The following is a 20,904-nucleotide window of genomic DNA, read 5'->3' as shown; positions in this document are numbered from 1 at the left end:
AGAGCTAAAGCCTATAGCGTTACGTTTACTCTGCTTGAAGGTTACATGCCTGAGAAAGTTGCATATGTACCTAATTTCATTAGCTCAAAGGTAGTTTTAAGAGTAGCGCTGGACAGATGGGATTATAATACCTGCATAGACAAATATGAATATAAATCTTCATTTTTTATAATCAAAGGTTTAGAAATAGGCAGTTTTCAGCCGGTACAGGCAGTGCCCTCTTGTGACTGAATACTCAAAATAGTCAAATCTCCAACTGTAGTGAAGAAAGCACTGATGCTAATGCTAAGAAGGTGAGATGTTCCAAGCACCCTTCCCACAGTGATTCACAGGTCTTAACTTTTAAATGTGAAATAATAATCTTATTTCAAATGCAAAACCCAGTACTAAGAGTAGGGAAAAAATCTTTCTAGAACTATCTAATACATTCCCTAAAATATATATTTTACAACTATTTTTACAAATATTTAAGTATTTGCAGTAAGATGAAGGTTTTAAGAGTACTTAAATTGACAGCATTTCTTTTAGAGGCCCAGGTAGAACCCATCATTAATCACTGTTTTTACACTCAAGGAGTTAAAAAAACAAAAACAAAACAAAAAAAAAAAAAACACTAGAAATAATAGTTAGTAATAACTAACCAGAATGCAAATGTGTGTACAAATAACGGATGCAGTACTAAAGCTACAGCATGACCCAAGAAGAAGCTGAGCATCTATATTCAGTAAGTTAGTATGGTAAGCATTTTAAAAAATATTTTTTCCCATAGGCAAACTACAATCTGCTACAGCAGGTCCTAAGTTTTCTAGAAAAGTTGCAATTAAAATCCACTAACAAAAATACATAAAAAGAAAACCCTCTATAAGTACACAAGCTAGTTCAACACTCTGTTCATTGTTGCTTGTTACACCCACAAAACTCTTAAGCCCCCCAAAAGAAGTAGAGAGAACCGTAAGAATAATACTTTTAATTAATATTAATACAGAAAGAGCACATGGTACATTCCTTTTCCAGCAGCAGCTAATTCCTTTCTACCATTGTGGGGAAAAAGTTAAGGCTCGTTCAGGGCAACCTGATACAATGGTTCGTTTCCCAAACTCATTCTTGCAGACAGTGCGCGTAAGTTTAAGAGACTATTTGTGCACAAATGAGATGTTTATTAGCAAAACATTAAGAACAGAGAAAAAACATGCTTTGTTACAGTGGTAAAAATACACAATGTTTTCAAGCTGCTTTTAATACCAACACAGTTCTGAAACCATAAAATTCCAATTTGCAGCAAGTTGTGCCGTAGCTTTGTATTAAACAGGTTGTTGTTAGGGATCATGGTGACCAAGTTCATCTAAGTGGAGTATAAAGTGCACAAGAAAAATAAGTGCATTGAAATGAACCAACCATTTATGATTATGAGTAACTTCTGTTACACATGGTACTTGCTTAAAACAGAAATTGCTCAAGCTACTTAGTAAAACACAGTACTACATTTTCAAGAGCACAGAGTCAGTATCACAGCTATTAGAAAAACCTATACTGAACAGGTTCTTTTGTAATTTTTTTCCTCCAGTTACCTCCCACAGCAAAAGATACCAACATTCTGATGTTGCCTACGGTGCTTTGGTTTTGATGGTGATTTTTTTGTTTGCTTTCGTTTTACAGCAATGTGTAAGGTATCACCTTAGGTAATACCTTTTCTTTCTATCGTATAGGTTCAAAATAAGCATTAAGTACTGCAGCGATTTGTTCAATTTTCCACTGATGTGAATCCATTTAAAAAAAAAAAAAAAAAAAAAAAAAAAAAAAAAAGCAGATTAGAGGCTGAGAGTTGTCCAGGAGTGCATTTTTTTTCTCCCCAGGTAAGAAAAGATGCTTAATTTTTTTTACATGCTGTTAGGAGCCACAGTTTGTATGCATTTTCCTATGTGTAAGACCATTGTCAGTAATACTCAAGAGGCAAACCCATGAAGCAATCATCTAACTGCTGTCAATTTATGGGTACATCCACTGTATTAAAAAAAAAAAAATGCATTAAATATGTAAAAGGTGCGTGCTTAGTCACTGGAACCTTTGGGCATTACATTTACCAGCAGTGGATGCATTAAAATACAGGCTTTCTTCAAACTACCTTATTCAATTCACCATCAATATATGCTGAAGGCTAAAAACAGTTTATTACCCTATTGTATGACTTATAAAATAAGTTTCCTTTCACAGTGAGTTTTTTTCTCCTGCATAATCCTTTTCTGAGAAAGAAAACCAAAATTAGAGTTAGTTTACATTTTCATTACATTAGTTTCCATTTCATTTACATTGCCAGATTACCTCCAATCCAATGCAATACTTAAAAGTATTAAAGTAATACTTAAAAGATTTTTACATTAAAAGGAAAAAGATTTACTTATCAAAAACCATTTTTATTTAATTCCATAGAAGACATCCCTGCCCTCTTAGCTAATGAGCAATAAACTAACCATGTAGTCACACAGCGTTTGCAAAACTAGTTGCGGTTTTGCAAAATAAAGTCGTACAAAATGCAGGCTGTAAAACATCATCTGCATTTCAAAACACAGTATTTGTCACCAAGAAGCATGCACAGTAATGCATTTAAACTGTTTTTCACGTGTTCTGCACATACCCCAGTAAAAGTTCACACTTCTACATTTCCAGTCTAAGACCAAAAGTTTAGAGTCAAGAAGCCAAGAGATTCATGTACACATATCTATTTTAATATATTTCTGCTAATAAAATATGCATTCTGAAAAAAAAAAAAAAAAAAAAAAAAAAAGAGTATCATTGGATAGTTGCATTTGTGAAAAACAGTTGATTATACTTTGCTACTGGATTATTCATCTAGAAAAATTTAACATGGTTGCCAGGCCCAAGTCTCCCCTCCAGCCACAGCTGTTCCAAGGGTCTCTGAATTACAGCAGGAGGAGGTAAGGTTTACCAACAACTTTAGTAGCTTTCAGTACAGATGAAGGCAGGGAGATGGAGGCAGGGGAAGCAGCAGAAGGCTGATGTTACGCCATATGACGTGTAATGCATAGGGAAAAGTGGAAAGTAAATCTAGGGAGAAGAAATCCAGACATTCAGACTAGTCGCATTTTTACATGGGCTTGTGCTTGTCCATCTGTAAAGCCTTTATGTTTGCTTCTTGTATGGAAGTACCTTAAAGTACTACTTGCAAGTACTTTCAGGTTCAGTCGCAAAGGGGCATGATCTTGCATATCTTCAATACGCAGCCGAAAGGTAGGATGATCACACCTCGTGCTTGTGTTACATTAATAAATAGAACGCCAAAAAGACCACGCAGCTTGTATTTCCCTTGCAATGCTTCTGTGGCATCTTTGTCAAGACATGTAAGTGCATGCAGCTGCTCTTCCACAGCAGGCTAGTACACAGCCTAAGAGCCCAGGGACGATAATCCCTTTTAGTGACAGCTGTTTACTTACAGAATCCATCACCTAAAGATTTACCGGAATTTTTCAGGAGAGAAATAGTTCAAGAGCTCAAAGTACTACTGACACTAGAGAATCTGAGTTTTTCCAAAGAGCACAGACTAGGTAAGTAAGGCAAGGGATGGTGGAATCCAGACGATTAGAGGCAAAAGCAGCAGTGACACTTAAAGAACTTTCTTTGCTCTTCACAGTGAAAAGTTAAAACACACTTCAGCAGCAGCCAATGGAACAGATCAACTCTCTCAACATACCCACATTTCTTACAGCTGACAGCTAGATACTTCAAGAGTAATTTTCATATCTTGCTCTAGTACAACACTGGTAGAGCGTGTGCCAAATACACATTTTAGGTGTTTTTTTCCCCCCCCTCTCAAGAAGCACACAGTAACACTTTCTACAATATAGGATCACTCGCCCTTGTGCTTCACTGTTGTAAAGACAGGACTTACAACTTTTCCTCTTATATTTTGACCTTTCCTTCTACAAACTCAATCCCACATAAGATGCTTTGTATGGAAAGCTTCCTAAAAGTTGAAAATGTACAGCACTCTATATGCAATTTATCATGTTTGTACAGCCACATTTTACTGTGTGTATATATACACGATGTGTTTGCTAGTCAGAATAGACAGCAGTAGCTAAAAAAAAAAAAAAGCAGCTAAAACAACAGTATTTCATTACAAACAAGAACCAATAAACTTGGTTCTAACCAATAATATTTTACACCAATACAGGTTTTGCAGCTTTGTTAGTTTTCATTAGGTACTTGGTATACAGTAAAACACTTATCTACTTTCATTTCTGGTTTCATCTTTCCAGAGATTTTTAATATTCCTTAATAACCCTGAAATGAAGAGTCAGATGTGTAACATATTCCTAGGTAGTAGCTTAATGTACTGTATAAAAGTCAGTGTTGTTTCACCAAGAACCAGAGTCCACTTCTGTAACATTCCCTGAGGCAATTCTCCATTTTATTGTTTTGTCCTCCAACCATTTGTACACAGTTGATGTTGTTCCAGTCTGCTTCCTTTAAAAATACAGTTAGGAAAAGATGTTACCCTGCATTGCTAGTTGTGTTTCAGCAATTACACTTCCCCTCAAAACCCTCTTCTTCTCTTTCTCCTCTTTCTTTCTCCAAAAATCCCAACTTATCAACCAGCAAATCAGTGTGCTTGATTTTCACAAGACAGGAATTCAGATATTTAAATGGATGTGCATTTTTCAGAGATGTAAATGCATGAACTGAAGAGAATGCAGTAATGAACAGCTAACAGGACAGAATTAGTTGCAATGAACAGCTTAAAATTTGTGTTCTTAAAACTCAAAGAGAGAATCTATGGTGCTGAAAAGATCAAGGGTGAGGAGCAGTGCTGGGGAGGGTGGGAGAGGAAAAAGAAATATGAGACTCATCATCCTTGGTCCATAGAAATACACTGCGCAATAGCACTGCATCTTTACATTCTCAATGGACTAAGGAGGCTTCTCCTGATAAAACTCCACTTTAAAGATTTTTTAAGAGTCTGTTATATTATCAATGCACTTAAAGCTTTAAGTTTTAGTAACTTCATTTAGACTTTGTTTATAAAACAAACACACACAAGCACACTTCCTAGAGTGCAAAATGCTTAGATACTTCAATTACAGAACTCCACATGTAGTTTTTGGAACAGTAATCCTTTTGTTCTCAGAGTCCACTTCTTCCTTGTCATCGCATCCATTGCCAGCAACGGTTGCATTAAAACTAACCAAAAAATGCAGCAAATGCAACAGTAGAAATCTCTTTACTGTTTCTTCAGTTTTCCAGAGGACATTGTTCATTTGTATAAACTCATCGTTGGACTTTGATACATGCACATGTAAGCATCACAAAGCAGTCTTCGTGCACAACCTTGAATTTTTCTGGAATCCAGTGAGTGTAGTTCTTCTAGAGACATCTTCAGGTATTCACCAACTTCTGGACATGGGGTAACTTGTGGAATGTTAAAGCCATTCTGACCTCCTATTACGTACAAGTAAAGAAAGAAACAGATTAGGATACCATCTACATCTATTAGGATAGATATTTATTCTGTATAATTTACTATAATTACGAAAGCATCAACTATTCTTGGAAAGGCCTTCTAAAGAAGGCAAATGTTTCATTCTGGACTACCTCAGGGTACACACACAAAAAGCATAAGTGTCCAAGAAAAATATGATTGTTACCAGAATATCTGTAGTGTCCAAAAAATCTCAACTCAACCAACTGACATTAAATTTAGTCTTTAAAGCATTACTGCATAATTCCTTCTGCACAAGGACTTCAAAGCATCATGAAAAAGTAACATCAAGCACAAGTATTTGCTTTGTAACAGAGCATCTTTTATATATTTGAAATACTCATCTGTGTAAGGAAAAAATGGCAAGGTATTTATCTTCTTACTCAGAAGATTTGCTTCCCAAGTTTGATTGCTCTATCACTAAAGAAACAAAAACCCACACAACCACCACACGTGAACCCCACCAGAAAGAGCACTCTGGATATTCATTAATGCTAAAAGTTGTGTACAACCTCGCAAGAGTGACTTGCATATAAAATCCATCTCACGTGCTACTGAATTCGTTAATAAAATGACACCTAATAACAGCTGATGAATTTGTAAGCCATGAGTGTCTGTACCTGATTTATATAACTAAGGCCAAGTTTGCTCATGGCCATTTTCAATGCAAAAACCAGTAAACTGAACCATAACTACAGACATCCATGACACTGTTCGCCAGGAGACACTTTAGTTTATAATATCAGCTGAAGAAAAATATTTGTGATACAAAAAAACAACTAAGATCAGCAGCATCTCACATGAACTACATTTCCTGAAATACAATGTTTCTAACAGACTTAAGTCATACACATTTTGAACACTTCAAAACAAAGCTAGATTGCCTTGCAGGTGTTAAGAAAGAGCCCTTAAGCCTTGTAGCAGTTTCTCATTTTCAGCACGAAGCATGATTCTTCTCCCCGCTCCAAAAAAAAAAAAAAAAATATATCACACAATAACATCTAGGGACTCAGGACCTCTGCAGGCACAGAACTGATAGAAAGAGTCCAACACTGTACCTATTACTTTTTTTTGCAGACATCAGAACTAAACACAGTCCTTTATTTAAACACTACTTAATGTAGCAGTATCTAAGAGAACACCTGATTAATGACACTTGCATTATTATAAGGTAAGTTTTTCACTGATTCTAAAGAGATTCAGAGCAGTGGCATAGATTTCACAACATTATTTCTGTTATCCCAAAGAAAATTATACTAACTCATTTAAGCAAAACCAGTAAAAGTAATATTTGAAATACTACCTGAAAATCGTGTACATCCACGTAAAAGTAAATTGAACGAACACATTCCTGCAGCTCAGTATTTTAAAGATGTTCCCTCTGCCAAACTTGCAAAATATAGAAAAAGCCATGAAGAGCCTTGCTGGAAAGCTTCTGCTTTGTACCATCTTTTGTACCATCTACTTACTACTAAAGCATCCATTTAGGTGAAATTCAGACCGTACACATTCAGCCTACTATGAAATCAGCGTGCTGAGGAAAAGCTGAGTCAAAATTAATGTCTCAGCATTAATACCTCAAATTAGATGATATTGGTATCCACAGATGTAATGAAATAATGAAATTGGCACTACAATTTAGAACAATAATACAAGTTAAAAAAAACGAATAAGAATAAATTGAAGATGATGTACCATCGCGATCTGCCATGCTGTCAAAGAAAAGCCAGGCGGAGTCATCCCTCCCATACTTAACAAAAGCTACATAGTGGCTCGTTTCTATGCAGAGAACAGCAAACAACTCCATCTTCTGGTATGGGATGCAGCCATGTCGCCAGTCCCAGTCTGGCAGGTCTTTAGGGAGTGACAACGGATTGAATTTATGGCTCTGTCTCTTGGGATGAAGATGAACCTACAATTGAAGTAATATTTCAGAAGAGAAAAAACACAAGATTGTTTGTTTCTGTGGCAGACTAAGCTAAAAAGAACAATACTGCTGAACTGAAGATTAATGGCATCAGAGAAGGAACTGCAATAAAAGTAGCACAGTAAACATTTCTTCTCTTTTTTTTTTTTTTTTTCCCCCAACAGTTAGTTCAATACTACCCAGAAAAGTCAAATCTAAGGATAGAAGGGGGGGGCAGGTTTAACACAATAATTTCTACTAGACTCAGAATTGAAAACAAGCTGTGACTCTGACAGCTTTTTGCAAGTTACCAAACAGCTGTAAGCATTAAACGGTTCTGTGTCATGAACTTATCAATTCAAACAAGGTAGATGGTATATAAAATGATGATTTAAAGCAAGCCACATGAGAATAGATTCCAAGCTGCCTGCAATTACTACTTTTCCAATGCATTCAGTAGCAGACTTAGTATTTGCCACATTTTTATTACAAAATACTTGATAAATATGTTTCAGGGTCAAATGGAGTTCCCAATTTGCCACTGAAGGCTACGCTACCTGGCACAGCAGTTATACTACTGTTGATGAGAAAGGTTCACCACACTCTTATTATTGCAGCTAATACTATTTGGAGTAAACACATGAAGAAAAGACAAGACAGCTTACTTGTGTATTGCAGGTTTTGCAGAACTGCTTGATTTTCCCAGCAGAAATATCAGTATCTTCATAACATTCTCTGCACTCATACATAGCAAGCCCTCCACATATACGGCATTGCCTGGGAGCTGCATTTTTAAACAAGACATTAGTCTCTCACTTGGGGGGGGAGGGGGGCTTTTTTAGTTTTCTAAGATGACAGGTATGGAAAGGAAGAAGGCTTATTACTTTACATGGAGAAAAATTATATTTAAAAAGCTTAAACCATACTGATAATTAAAGCAAAAACATACTACTGTATGTAATTTCTTCCCTTTGATATAATGTGGAAGAAGAGAAAAAGGTTTGAAGAATGGTAAGTTGCAAACAGAGGATGATAAAATTTAAGATCTACCAACTGGATGAAAAGTAAAAACAGGTTTTTAAAGATAAAAGCATTATATTGGTCTTAGCCTCTGCGTCTGTCAGCATCAGCAAAGAAATATGTAACATAAGCTGATGGCCATGACAATGAAAGAAAAGGTAATGACAGTTTCAGAACAGAGATTAAAAGAAGAATTAATACAACTGTTAAATTTGATTAGAATATTTAGAACTAGATGTCATCCACCAAGTTTATCATTGCATTACCTAATGGGAAGACAAGTATAAATTTAGGACTGCCTAACTGAAAAATCGGGGGACTTAAGGCTGAACATGCACCATCACTGACATGCTACAGGTTTACACGCTACTCAGTTCTGAACATGCACACATGTTGAAAACTGCCCAATATACTTACTTTCATTGTGTTAGCCACTTTCAAAACTCACTTTCATTATACAACACAATAGTATATACTTACTGTCTTCAAGTAAGTCTGTTATATTTAACTCCAAGGATGGAAAAATTTTGTTGAACATTTTGAAGTCTTTTCCAAATCGAGGCATCTGAATAATCAGGCAAGAGGGTGCCTAGGTAAAATGACAAAACAATGCAATGAGTTTCAAATAGGTAACAATCTACATTTAAAGAGATATTTCTAGTACTATGAACATATTCATGTTATTTACACTTGCAGCCCATTGTCTTCAAAATTAACAAGAGTAAAGCAAAACAAAATTAAAACCAAAAAAACTACAGCTACAAAACAGGCATCTAGCATCTAAGTCATTGTCAAATGTCTTAAGTTCCAGTTCTGCTCAAGCACGGTATTAAATACTGTACTTCCTCCCCTTGCAAAAGTAAAGGGAAAACATGACTTTTAAGAAGTCTTCCCTCCGTAAAGCTTTTCAGAAACACAGGAATCTCAAAATATTAGTTCTTAAGACAAGTTACTGGCAGTAATCAAAAAGCTTTCTTTTAGTAATTCTTTACCTAAATTACTTTGGTCTGTTTAGCCAAAGAATATACATTATTAAGTCAACCATAAAATATTTTTGTAACATAGGCAACCTGTATCACTGACCTAGTTCTCCCAACTCCAGCATGTTGGCATTTTCTTTTCAAACCAAATCCCGCTTTTGTCCTATTGCTGAATGGGTAAATATTTAGGTATCATTTCTAACAAAGCAACCATTGTCACCAACCTCTGCAAACTTCAAGTTGCTGTTGATGAATGACCACTCCAGTAACTGCTGAATTGTTGGGACTCCCACTTTTTCATTTTTGTCCATAAAAATTTGATAGAAATAACAGTCTTGTACTTTCTGACCTGCTGATCTAAAAACAGATAACAGGAGAAAAAAAAAATCAGATCTACTGTAACAGCAGCTGTATTTTCCTAGAGAACATATTAACTTCTAAAAAAATATTATATCCAACATTCTACTTTGAAATATGTTGTGCTTTAAAAAAAAACATCAGCAACAAAAGGCATTAAACAATAGGCAATCAAGTATTATATGTGGACTGATTGTAGAAAGACTTATTTAGGAAACAAAAGCAGTATGCTTTAAAAGCATATGCCTACTAACTCAACTACTAACTCAAAAATACTTCCTAAGCATGTACAGTACATGTACAGAAAACTCCAACACACTAAAGCAGCTTTCATTGGAGAGACAAATAAAGAGTTTCAGTAATAAAGCATCAAAAGGAACAACAGTAATTCTCTTCTGTGCCTTCACAATATTCCCAAAAAGAAGTTAAAAAAAATTTGACTGGGTTTAACGAAGTATTTCACTTTAATCAAGGAGACATTTACACTGCTTAACTATATCCATCTACAGTAGAAATTTCAGAAATGGCTGGTGTTGTTAGACTTCCTACGCAGCCAATACAACTCTTCAAAAGGGTAATCCAAACTTGGGGGACTGCCCAGTTCTTAGTTACAACTCCCGTGGCTCCCCACAGAGACATCCTTAGGACAGGGAATCTTCGTCCAGTTCTCATGAGACTGTTTGTTGAGTTTTTAAAACAAAAGATGAATAGGGCAAAATACACTGTTGGGTTTGTGAATATAACTTCATTACATTTAATTTTATTAGCAGTAATAAACACGAGTCAAAAGTGTCTTAAAAGTTGACTCAATGTGAAAAGCAACAGACTCTACAGATAGACAAGTTCAACATAGAAAAAGAGATTCACCTTATTTTCAACAGTGGCTCAACTCTTAGAATATGGTGAAATAAAATATTCAAAAATTCTTCTGGATCTAGGAAGAAAATGAAGTGTTGTTACTATGTAAAAACAGGTACAGTATTCAAGACTGATGTGAAAGTTTCAAAATTTTTATAACGTTTTGCTTTTTTTTTGTTTGTTTTTTTTTTTGTTTTGTTTTGTTTTGGTTTTTTACACAGTAAGATTATGACAAGCTATGAACATTTTATGACACAAACCTCTATTTACATTTTTGGTGTCAAATGGCCCTAATAAAAGACAGGCTCAACAGGGCAACAAGGCTTTCCAGTACAGACTGAAGACACTCTGTATTTCAGAAGAATCACTTGGCACCACATTTTTTTTCCCCAGGAGAAATAAAAGCTTTCAAAATACAACAGCGAAAGCACATAGGAAAGGGGAGGCGGAGTGACAGTAACACACGTATGAAAACACACAGCAGTACAAAGTTCATCTAACCTAAGGACTGAGTTCTCTAATCAAGAATGCAGCCATTACAAACTTCCCAGAGGTCTATGCTCCCCTGACAAACAGTTTTCCTCTTCCTGCCACCAACTGCAATAAATACTGATTTTCAACACTTAGCATTTTCAAAGAACTTAATGTTTCTTCAGGTAAAACCACACCAGCCACATAATAAAGCATTCATCACAATATGCAGCAGAAGATCAAAAGATTAAAACATGTTTTATAATAGAACATGTATTTTATTTCTTGAAATAATACATAATCACTATGATGAAATGTTGCGATGGAAAGATCAAAGGGAGCAAAGTGACATTTTGAAAGAGGACAGACCACAACCTTATCACAGTCTCACTTCTGAGATCTCCCCTAACTACTAGAAGGGAGTTCTCTCTTCACATAGACATGGGCACAGGAAAGCAACAGCAAAGAAAAAAGATCCAGTCAGAGAAAGACGGGGGATTCCTTACGGACCCAAGGAAGTAGAAAAGCGCCTTTCTACCACCCAATGGTCACTCAAATCTCTGGTACATATACTGCTGCTACAGAAAGATGTGCGTTTTACTTCGGTACACTAATATAGGCTTTTAAGTTCCTTTGTAGTACTATTCTTCCAAATGTTAAAGAAAGGAATACCTCCCAGTTACCTTTTTCCTCTGATGTGAATCCTGATGCAGCTTCAACTTTTTCAAGTATTTTCCTCAGTTTCATTATTTTTGTAGCACATACATATCCATATCTAAGATAAATGGGTTAATGAACTATTAGCTACTTTGCAATCAAGTCAGAGGAGCAGAAAACACAAACATTGAAACAGAGGCTCACTTTTTATTACTGTGTACAGTATTTCTTCAAAGCTGTGTATTGACTCCTCATACTCATATGACTCCCAGTTTTCTAAATGCACTATAAATGCAGTGCTGTGCTCAATGTTCTTGCAAAACATTAAGAACTTTTTTTAAACATTAACTTACCAAAAGCATAACTGTTTCTGATTAGTCAAGTAACTACTTTTGATTTGTTTTCACACCGATTTGCACCACTTAATGCATCATTTTCAGAATGTCATGCAACTGTGGAAGTCATTAATAAAAAAAAAAAAATCAGTATTTGAGAAAGATAGAGAACTGTATCCTTGACCCAAGAAGTTGGTGTTTTGAGCATTCCATCTTTTCCTCTATATCTTTACAGAGTACAGAGAATGTTTTAAGCCTGGCAGAAAGGCAAGAGGAGTAACACTGTCCTCTCGGCCACTTAAGATTTCTGCTACTGTGTATGCTATTGTTCCTACCAGAGAACCCTTGAATAAACCACCCAGAGTGCACACACACTTATATAAGGAAGGGTTCAAAACCTGTCATCTTATTCTATAAATGTTAGGAAAACTTCCTAATGAGTTGTTCAGAGGCAGCCCACAGAATTTCAAAACTGTTATTTGCAGGTTTAACAAAATTAGGATGAAGCCAAATAATTTATGATAATTTTTGCCATTTCCACTTTGCTCATTGTACCCAAGAAATTACAAAGTTCTATGAGTGTTTTGGCCACTTGCAGACCACACGAAAGAATCAATGTAACATTAAAAGCCCCTCAGAGTCTATGAAATTGCGTAACTCCGTAAGATAACCCAAATAGTTTTCGTATCAAGAACTGAAACATTAACGACAGAAGTTACATCAATTCACAATATCCACATTTCTCAATGCTTTTGTACTCATCTCCATATAAGTTTTACAGTAGCTTCATGCTAATTCTAATTCCAGAGACAACAAATACAAGCATTTTATAACTAAACTATGAATAACTATTTCATTGATGAAATTTACAATGAAAAACAAGTAGAAATATTTTAAAAAGATCAAACTGGCAGCAGCTAGAAACTTTTCAGATTTGTAACAGGAATGCACAGACAGTAGGATTTATTATAAAGTTTATATTAAACCAGAGACTAGTTTGTGTCTTTACTTACATTCTAAGAGGATTCACGATCTCTGTCCGCAACAGCTCTTGAGTCTCACTGTAATACTCTACATCATTCTTTTCTTTAGGTCTCAGTAACACAGTGTCCAAAACAGAGCTAAAAGAAAACAGGCTACAAAGGAGATAAAAAAAAAAAGAAAAAAAAACAAAGGTTGTTTTGATTCTGGAGGACAAAACCATTCAGATGCCTCAGCAACATAAAACAAGCCAAGCAAAGCCATAGGAAGAATTCAAGAACTACACAAGTTCAAAATCAGATAATTACAGACACAACACAACACAGCCATACTGAAGAGTAAAAGGTCTGCTCTAAACCAGTATCCTCACTCCAGCAGAATACAAAACCAGTTGCCAAGACAGAATTCTGCAAACAAGTTAAGAGATTGTTCCCCCATACTCTACCATGCCCCAAGTACTCTTTCATCCTTCAACAGTCCACAGACTTCAGTCAGGAAGAGTATAGATATCTAAGGCCAGTGCAATTTGGACATAGGGAAGACCGATTAGTATTTCAAGTTAAGCAGCAAATCCTGCAGAACTTGATCAAATTTAAAGAACACAGTAATGTGTCAGACTGTACTGCATGACTTTGTAAGCTTGTTATTTACACAGTAATAAAAAAACAGACAATCACTGCAACAAAGATTGCGTGTTCTGCATTTCTAGCATATGTCCCATAAGCCTTGGGATGCCATGATACAAATTATGAACTTACCAGAATAAGGTGGAGTCTAAGTAACAGGAGTTGTAATGACCCTGGATACCTTTCTTCTTTCCAATCATTGTCTCTAAACCTTCTTTTTCCATTTTTGGAGGAGTGTTTTCTTCTACCACTTCACTTAAGTAACCTCCAAAGGCTGAAATTTTTTTCAAAAGACACTTTAAAGCCTCCAATTTTATCCCTCTTCAGATTTTCCTATCAATGTTTTATAGCTAAGCTACTGCCTTAGCGTAAGCTTTCCTTTTCTGGACTAGAATAGCATTTTATTATAACTGAGATTGAATCTCATCCACAAAGTGAACGAGGCCTTGCATTCCACACAAAATGCATGCCAGAGCGCTTCAGAAAGCCTACAGCACTCAATTAATTTTATCCTGTAGGAATGAAGTTCTCTTCTCAGTTTAAATACCCTGTTCACACCATCTTACAAATATCAAGACACCCATCCTTTGTGGTTGTTGCAGGCACAATGACATGGACCCAAGAAAGCTAAGATATCTAAAGACAATTATTTTTTTCCAACTACAGATTTTCACCATAAAAGCACGCTTTCACGTAGTGTTTAGAAAAAGAAATAATTTGACAAAGATAACTTAGTTCTGCTATTGCAATCTCATACTGCTGGGATTGCAGATATCTTTTTCAGCAAGACTACTTTACAATTTCTAAAGTAAAGAAAACATATAGCACAACAAGAAATCCTTAAGTTTTATGGCATTTCCTTAAATAAATGAAGATTGTCTTGTTTTAAGAGTAAGCAAGTCAGAGAACTTATGTTTTGTACAGATTCATGATTCTCCTTTAAGTAATACCTGTACAGATTTCCCAGTGTTCAGTACACAGTACATACTGCAGGAATAAACAAAACCAAAACCCATGTCAGTTCCCAGCTGATAATTTAATAAGCAGAAGCTTGGTACCTAGAGAGTTGCAGCGCTCAATCTGGTTGGAGACAGGCTGCAGTGATGCAAACCTAGAATCTGGCCTGCAGCTTTTGAGTTTCACAAAAAGAGCTTTCTTTGGAGCACAAGTGAAGTATCGAGTTCCTTTAAATGTTCCATCTGTACAACCTGCACATTCATCTTCCTGAAAATTAAAGTGAGAATTCACTGTTTTCTCATATTTCTACAATTCTGTAATGAGAAAATACATATCCATAAATCACCCTCCATTAGGTCCTCTGAAGCTTAATATACAATGTTCCCATGTTTTGGTATACAAACAACAGCTGAGGCGTTCTTAAACTGTATCTGTTGAGAAAATTAAAAGCTACACTTTTTCTTCACACTTAACCTTTCACTCCGTCAAAATTAAAATAAAAATTCCATCAAGAAAACTTGAAGGATGTGGAAGATTGAGAATAAAACCTAGTCAACTTTAGAAATTCAGCTGAGCTAGCCACTTACCCTAGATTCCCTTAGTAGGTAGAACAGACACACATGGACTAGTGAGCATCTTTCAGTACTTAATTAAAATCACTAAGCACTGGGAAGCATGAATGCTTCCAGTGTGATTGTGGACTGCACAGGAAAACTACCTGCTTCAAAACACAGTGTGTATGTCAAGGAAAGACAACACAAGCTTTGTCTGAAGGATAAAAATCATCATCATTAGGTATCTCTGACAACATGATGAAGGTATATTACCTGCTTACCAACACCTGCTAGGTTCTAGTGCAGAAGCACACAGCAGACAGATCCACGACACCAGTTTAACACAAGCTATCCTAAGGTGCAGTCTAACCCTGCGGCTAACTAGAGCTTGAGCTCTGCCCAAAGAAGCGAAAAGCATCAGGATTTTTCCAGCAGCTGGAATGCCAGTCACAATCTCACCTACTCAGCTAAATGTTTTCCGTTTATGAAAAATTCAGATTTTTCTGAATAAACAAAAAGCAGTGTACAATTATAAAAAGTTATGCCAAAGTAAATAACTCCACGTCCCTAACAGTTTAGTGATGAGACTCAGTAGGTCAGGTTGTTGGTTGAACTTAATGACCTTGAAGGTCTATTCCAGCCTCGATGATTGATTCTGTGACTCTAATCACATACACGTTAATAACTGATAGCCATTTACCACCACAGCAGCAGCAACTAGAGAGTACCTGTCAGTACAGAACAGCAATTATGTTTGCAACAACTGTATGTTCATCAAGGGATGGTAGGAACATGAAGCACGTGGCTACCATAACAGAACATCACTACCATCAATTACCAAAATCGGTATTACAACTCTACTGATGGACACTGCCTGTTTGCTGGCGTGCATCATCTTCCCCTCTCTTAAGCCTAGGAGGTTTTAGGTAGATCTACGTTTCAAAGAGCCGTTAAATAGCTGTTCCCCATCTTCCCCCCCATCTCAGTAAGGTGAGCGAAGGACACTCCCTTTAAAGCACATAAGCAACCTACAAAGCAAACTAGTCACCTACAGTCCTTTTAATTCAATTACCCTTAGTAACACAAAGCCATCTTAAAGCCTATTAACAGAATAAGGCCTAGGGCAGCCACAAAAGTCAGAGCCCATCTAAGACTCCAGCTATGTTACAAGATCACATAGCAACCTATTTAGATAAATTCATCCAGACTGACTACTTCTGCAAAGTATACAAAGACCAAATCTAAAAACCAAAACTAGTAACAGGTAATTAATATTAAAACAAACTACAGTTTATCAGATATTTACCAGTTCCAGTCCAGCTAATACTTCGTTCACCCCAGGGGGCTGGCCAATCCAGCGGATTACTCCATAGAAAGGAGGATTTTCTTTAACTTCAGCCAAGGAGCCTGCTTCAAGACCATGAGAGTTACCGATGGGGCCTGCTGTTGATGGACTCTCCTGGTTAGCTGTAGTATTTACATCACCAATGACAGACTGAACAGATAAAGACAGGGGACTGTGTCCAATAGTACCATTAGTACTTGATGCTTTTGTCAAGCTAAAGGGGAGGGAGTGGAATCTGTTTTCTGTAGACACGGAGTTTGTCAAAGGTGGCTGCAGTGGCGGTGAAGAATGCCCAAATCCAGAAGATGAATCAGTAAGTGATTTTGCAGGATCTTCAGCAACTGTTAAGAATCAAAAGCAAGACATTAGCTCAGATTTTGCTTGGTTTGGTTAGAGGGGTGGAAAAAAAAAGAAGAGACTTCACTGTCAAACCATGCAACTACACTGGAGTTAATGAGTGTCCTGCATAGGAAGCATTAACAGCTGGGGATGTGTGGGAAGATGTTTGTCCCTTAGCAATGGAGACACAGAAGTGGCTGAGGAGACATCACCGTAGCCGTACCACTTTTACCACAACCAATGGAAACAAGTAGCACAAAGAGACATTAGCTAGGAATTATAGGAAGGCTTAGACTGATTCCTCCTGACATCAATCCCAGGTTAGAATTGGTGTTTGAACACAAGTTAACAGCCACAAGGATTATTCCTGTAGTGGATAAAACTAGGAGGAATTCATCGTACGGCCAAGGAAAGAACTGGGATTACAGCTTGTACACAGATGAGTAACTGCTTGGAGGCATTATTTGTAACTGGGTAAGTGTTTATTCCCCTGGCTGCATCACAACATACTTTGGTTCTAGCACAGGGAATCTATCAGCATCCATAGAGAATAAAGGATTTAAATAAGTCATGACTAACATAGTGCTTGATTAGTGAGATCACAACCAGATGTAGTAACACAAATGTTTTGCATCTTCTGTCATCTCTCTATGTGGTCTCTTGGTCTCTACTACAAAATTGGTATTTACAGAGCAAAAGCCTCCTCACTTCTTCTACCCACACAGTTTTATTAATAGAAGTTAACATCCAAAAAAAAAGTAGAAAGAAATTAATCCTTTACTTCTATACTCTTTTTAGATAGGGTACTTACCTTATTTAAAACATCACGTATAACTAATTTTTAAACATATTTCCATGCTTAAAATCTGTTAGGCAACCAAGAACAATTTTAACATTTTTGTCATGTTTTCCATAATACAGGGCCAACTACTGCTGTAAGAATCCACTATACATTAACATTATTAGTTTAGTATCTATGCCTTCAGCCAGCCACGCTTCAGGAAGAATTAGCCAAGAGAAGAAAAAATGCATTAAATCTGGATGCAAATCAAGATCCATTTATGCTCTGAATACACATACACAGACTTGGGAGAATTCAAACAGATTCACAAAAATAACTTAAAATACCCAAAATCTATATACACACACGCATGATTAGTCAAATTTTTCCTACTTCCATACTGATCAGTTAGCATGGCAGAATACTGCAGTTCCCTTAGATCTGTAACATTAAGAACAGAGGCAAAATAAAATTACTGTATGTACTTGGCTACTAGGAATATCTTCATGTCTTCCTTCCAAGCTGTGTGCCTCAGCTTTTATTTTACCTACGAGACATACACATTCCCACAGTGCTGCACATACATTTCCAAGATGTAACTTCCTACATGCAGAATAAAGAGGTCTTTCAATTAAGACCATATATTTTCATTGGGGTTCTGAGATACTTTAAGATATACCATATCTTCCTCTAAAGCAACATATTCCAACTGTTTTAAATTAAACTTACACTTGTTTTATTTAAAGTACATGCACTTTTTTTTTTTAAATAAAAAGATATGCCTACATGAAAGACTATTATCTCTCATTACCTTCATCAATATACCATGGGGGTTTTGGTTTTGTTTGAGGTTGAGAATCAACTGATGAGCCATTTAATGTGTAGAAGACTTCAGATCTGTTTCTACTTCCAGGTTCAGAGGTAGACCCTGGAAGAGAACGCATGCTGTACTGAAGAGATTCATCATCATTTACAGTTGGTTAGCTGTGCTCTCTTCTTATAGTAAGAATTTGTTACCATACTTTCAAGACAACAGAACTGCCTTTCCACAAAGGAGCAAACTCCTGCATCAAGGCTAACAGAGTTCTAAGCTTGCAATAAGGTAGTAGTTTATTCCATAACTAAATAATTTTCTGAGCTGAAATTCAACGTCAGGAACCCGAAAAGAAGACAAAAAACGCCCCACAGGTGCTAACTTTTCATTACTATGAACTATAGAAAGAACTTTAGAAAGAAAGTTCTTTAGGAAGAACTTCTTCACTGAAAGGGTTGTGAGGCATTGGAACAGGCTGCCCAGGGAAGTGGTGGAGTCACCATCCTTGGAAGTCTTCAAAAAACGTTTAGATGTAGAGCTTAGGGATATGGTTTAGTGGAGGGCTGTTAGCGTTAGGTTGGAGGTTGGACTCGATGACCTTGAGGTCTCTTCCAACCTAGAAAATTCTGTGATTCTGTGATTCTGTGAAATAAACTAAAACTGAACTAAAGAAAGCAGTTTGAGATAGTTTACAGTAAGCATTTTTTTCCTTTGTTTTTAAAGAAAAAAAAAACACTTTCAGAGAAGGAGAATGCAGCTCTGAACTGGACTAGCAGATAACGTACTTTTGAATTTCTGTTAAAGCTCAAACTGGCTTTTGTGAAAGCAATCTCAACTATTGCCTACATTTTAACAAAAACACTATTCAGAAAACAGTCTACCGTCTTTATTATGGAAAATAAGCACAAACATTCTGTGCTTTCATTACTTCAAAGAAGTTATTTGTATATAACTGCAATAATAAATGGCATCTTTTTCCCCAAAATATATCAATTCAAAATATTATTTAAAGAAAAAAAGAAAAAAAAAAAAGACTTCTCATACATACCTGTTGCCTTTGGCTTACTATGATTGAACAAGCTTTTGTCACCACCACCTCTTGAGGTATAGGCAAGCTTGGGAGGCCTCCTGTCCTGTGACACAGTCTCTAAGATGCAATATATGAACACGGTATTAGTTTTCCTTTTCTATACTTTCACTACATCACAGAAAAATTCAGCTTGAAACGTAAATGAAGCAAGGTCTGGCATCCTAAGTCTGAGTGGAGCAAAATCCTGTTTGGTAGGTAATAATTGTTTGTTTATATATTTTGCTTCTGTCACATCAACCATTACTTACTCTAAAGTCTACCTTTATTTCTTGAATATACCAGTCTGACTTCAGGTTCTTCAATGTGTATTTTATGCTTCCATTATGGATAACTAAAGCATGAAATCTCAACTTTTTCCCCTCCTCTACCAATAGAACTACACCAAATGCTCTTTTCTCAAAAGTAAATAAATAACTAAAGAGTCCATGTGAGCTCTCCAGAGAAAAGAAGGCCCAAAAACATGCATCTCAATTAAACAAAGCAGTACATGAACTTAAGAAAAGTTGGCTGGATTGAAGAGAGAGGGGAAACAGTTACAGACTACACGCTGTACAAGACTGTGCTCTCATTAGCATCTGATTTCAGATAGAGCACTAATAAATAACGTGACATTTTGCATTCTGCAAAAAGGAACTACATGAAACTGTAGTGGTTACAAGTTAACACCATTCAGTGAATTACTGTGAATAGTGAATATTTGCACACAGTCTTACTTTGATTTTTTCTGAGAATTTTCAAGTGTTTACTCATGGAATGCATAAATAATGCTGTCCAACCAAAGGAAGAACAGCTTTCTGACCAAGGTATTTTAATTCCTTGATTAAGTTGAAAAACATTCCAAGAATAAGGTTTCTGCTGTAGCCACTCATATACCTGCATATCCGATTCATGAATACTATACAATGACATGAATACTTCTTAATATTCAAATGGTTTCCTGTAACCAAGAGGGGGAGGTAACTGAAAAGAAGTATAACACAGAAGGTGAAACTATTTCAAGAGACGTCAGGATACAATAATTCTGCAGCATTGTTTGAATCGTGTTACTGTGTCTAAGTTAAGATGTTATCTAAGTCTGCTTTCTGGTTAAGAAAGCATGGCATACCTGGTATAACATCATTGATATGCAAAAGGAGTGTACTTTCAACACTTGCAAAACTGCATAGCTGTATTCCATTGTATCTTCCATCCCAGTTTCCAATAGGATTATCCTAGAAATAGAAAAGCATGTTACATGTACCCCAAGAAAAGACTCATATCATAAAGAATACACAAATGTCTTTAGGAACATGCTTAATGTTAAAAAGGAAAACAAAAGATTTGACAGCAACTATTTTTT

At 36.2% G+C, this 20,904-nt stretch overlaps 1 protein-coding gene across 7 annotated transcripts in view; it reads right to left on the bottom strand.

Moving 5' to 3' along the window:
* Nucleotides 1–541: 541 nt before the first annotated feature.
* Nucleotides 542–20,904, bottom strand: part of CYLD (CYLD lysine 63 deubiquitinase) — a 26,620-nt gene continuing 6,257 nt past the window's right edge. For all 7 annotated transcript variants that reach the window (XM_082770240.1, XM_082770238.1, XM_082770239.1 and 4 more), the window contains 14 exons: nt 20,671–20,776; nt 19,524–19,622; nt 18,473–18,589; nt 16,503–16,882; nt 14,744–14,909; nt 13,818–13,959; nt 13,092–13,214; nt 11,770–11,861; nt 10,625–10,691; nt 9,625–9,757; nt 8,901–9,009; nt 8,066–8,184; nt 7,190–7,406; nt 542–5,454 (listed from right to left, as the gene is read on the bottom strand). In XM_082770240.1, the coding sequence (XP_082626366.1) occupies nt 5,270–5,454; nt 7,190–7,406; nt 8,066–8,184; nt 8,901–9,009; nt 9,625–9,757; nt 10,625–10,691; nt 11,770–11,861; nt 13,092–13,214; nt 13,818–13,959; nt 14,744–14,909; nt 16,503–16,882; nt 18,473–18,589; nt 19,524–19,622; nt 20,671–20,776 (2,055 nt within the window). In that variant the 3' untranslated portion in view covers nt 542–5,269. The remainder of the gene's footprint in view (nt 5,455–7,189; nt 7,407–8,065; nt 8,185–8,900; nt 9,010–9,624; nt 9,758–10,624; nt 10,692–11,769; nt 11,862–13,091; nt 13,215–13,817; nt 13,960–14,743; nt 14,910–16,502; nt 16,883–18,472; nt 18,590–19,523; nt 19,623–20,670; nt 20,777–20,904) is intronic.

This window comes from Aythya marila, assembly GCF_965140915.1.
Source record: "Aythya marila genome assembly, chromosome: 12".
In the NCBI taxonomy this organism is placed as follows: domain Eukaryota; kingdom Metazoa; phylum Chordata; class Aves; order Anseriformes; family Anatidae; genus Aythya; species Aythya marila.
This window is presented reverse-complemented; position numbering and strand designations above follow the sequence as displayed.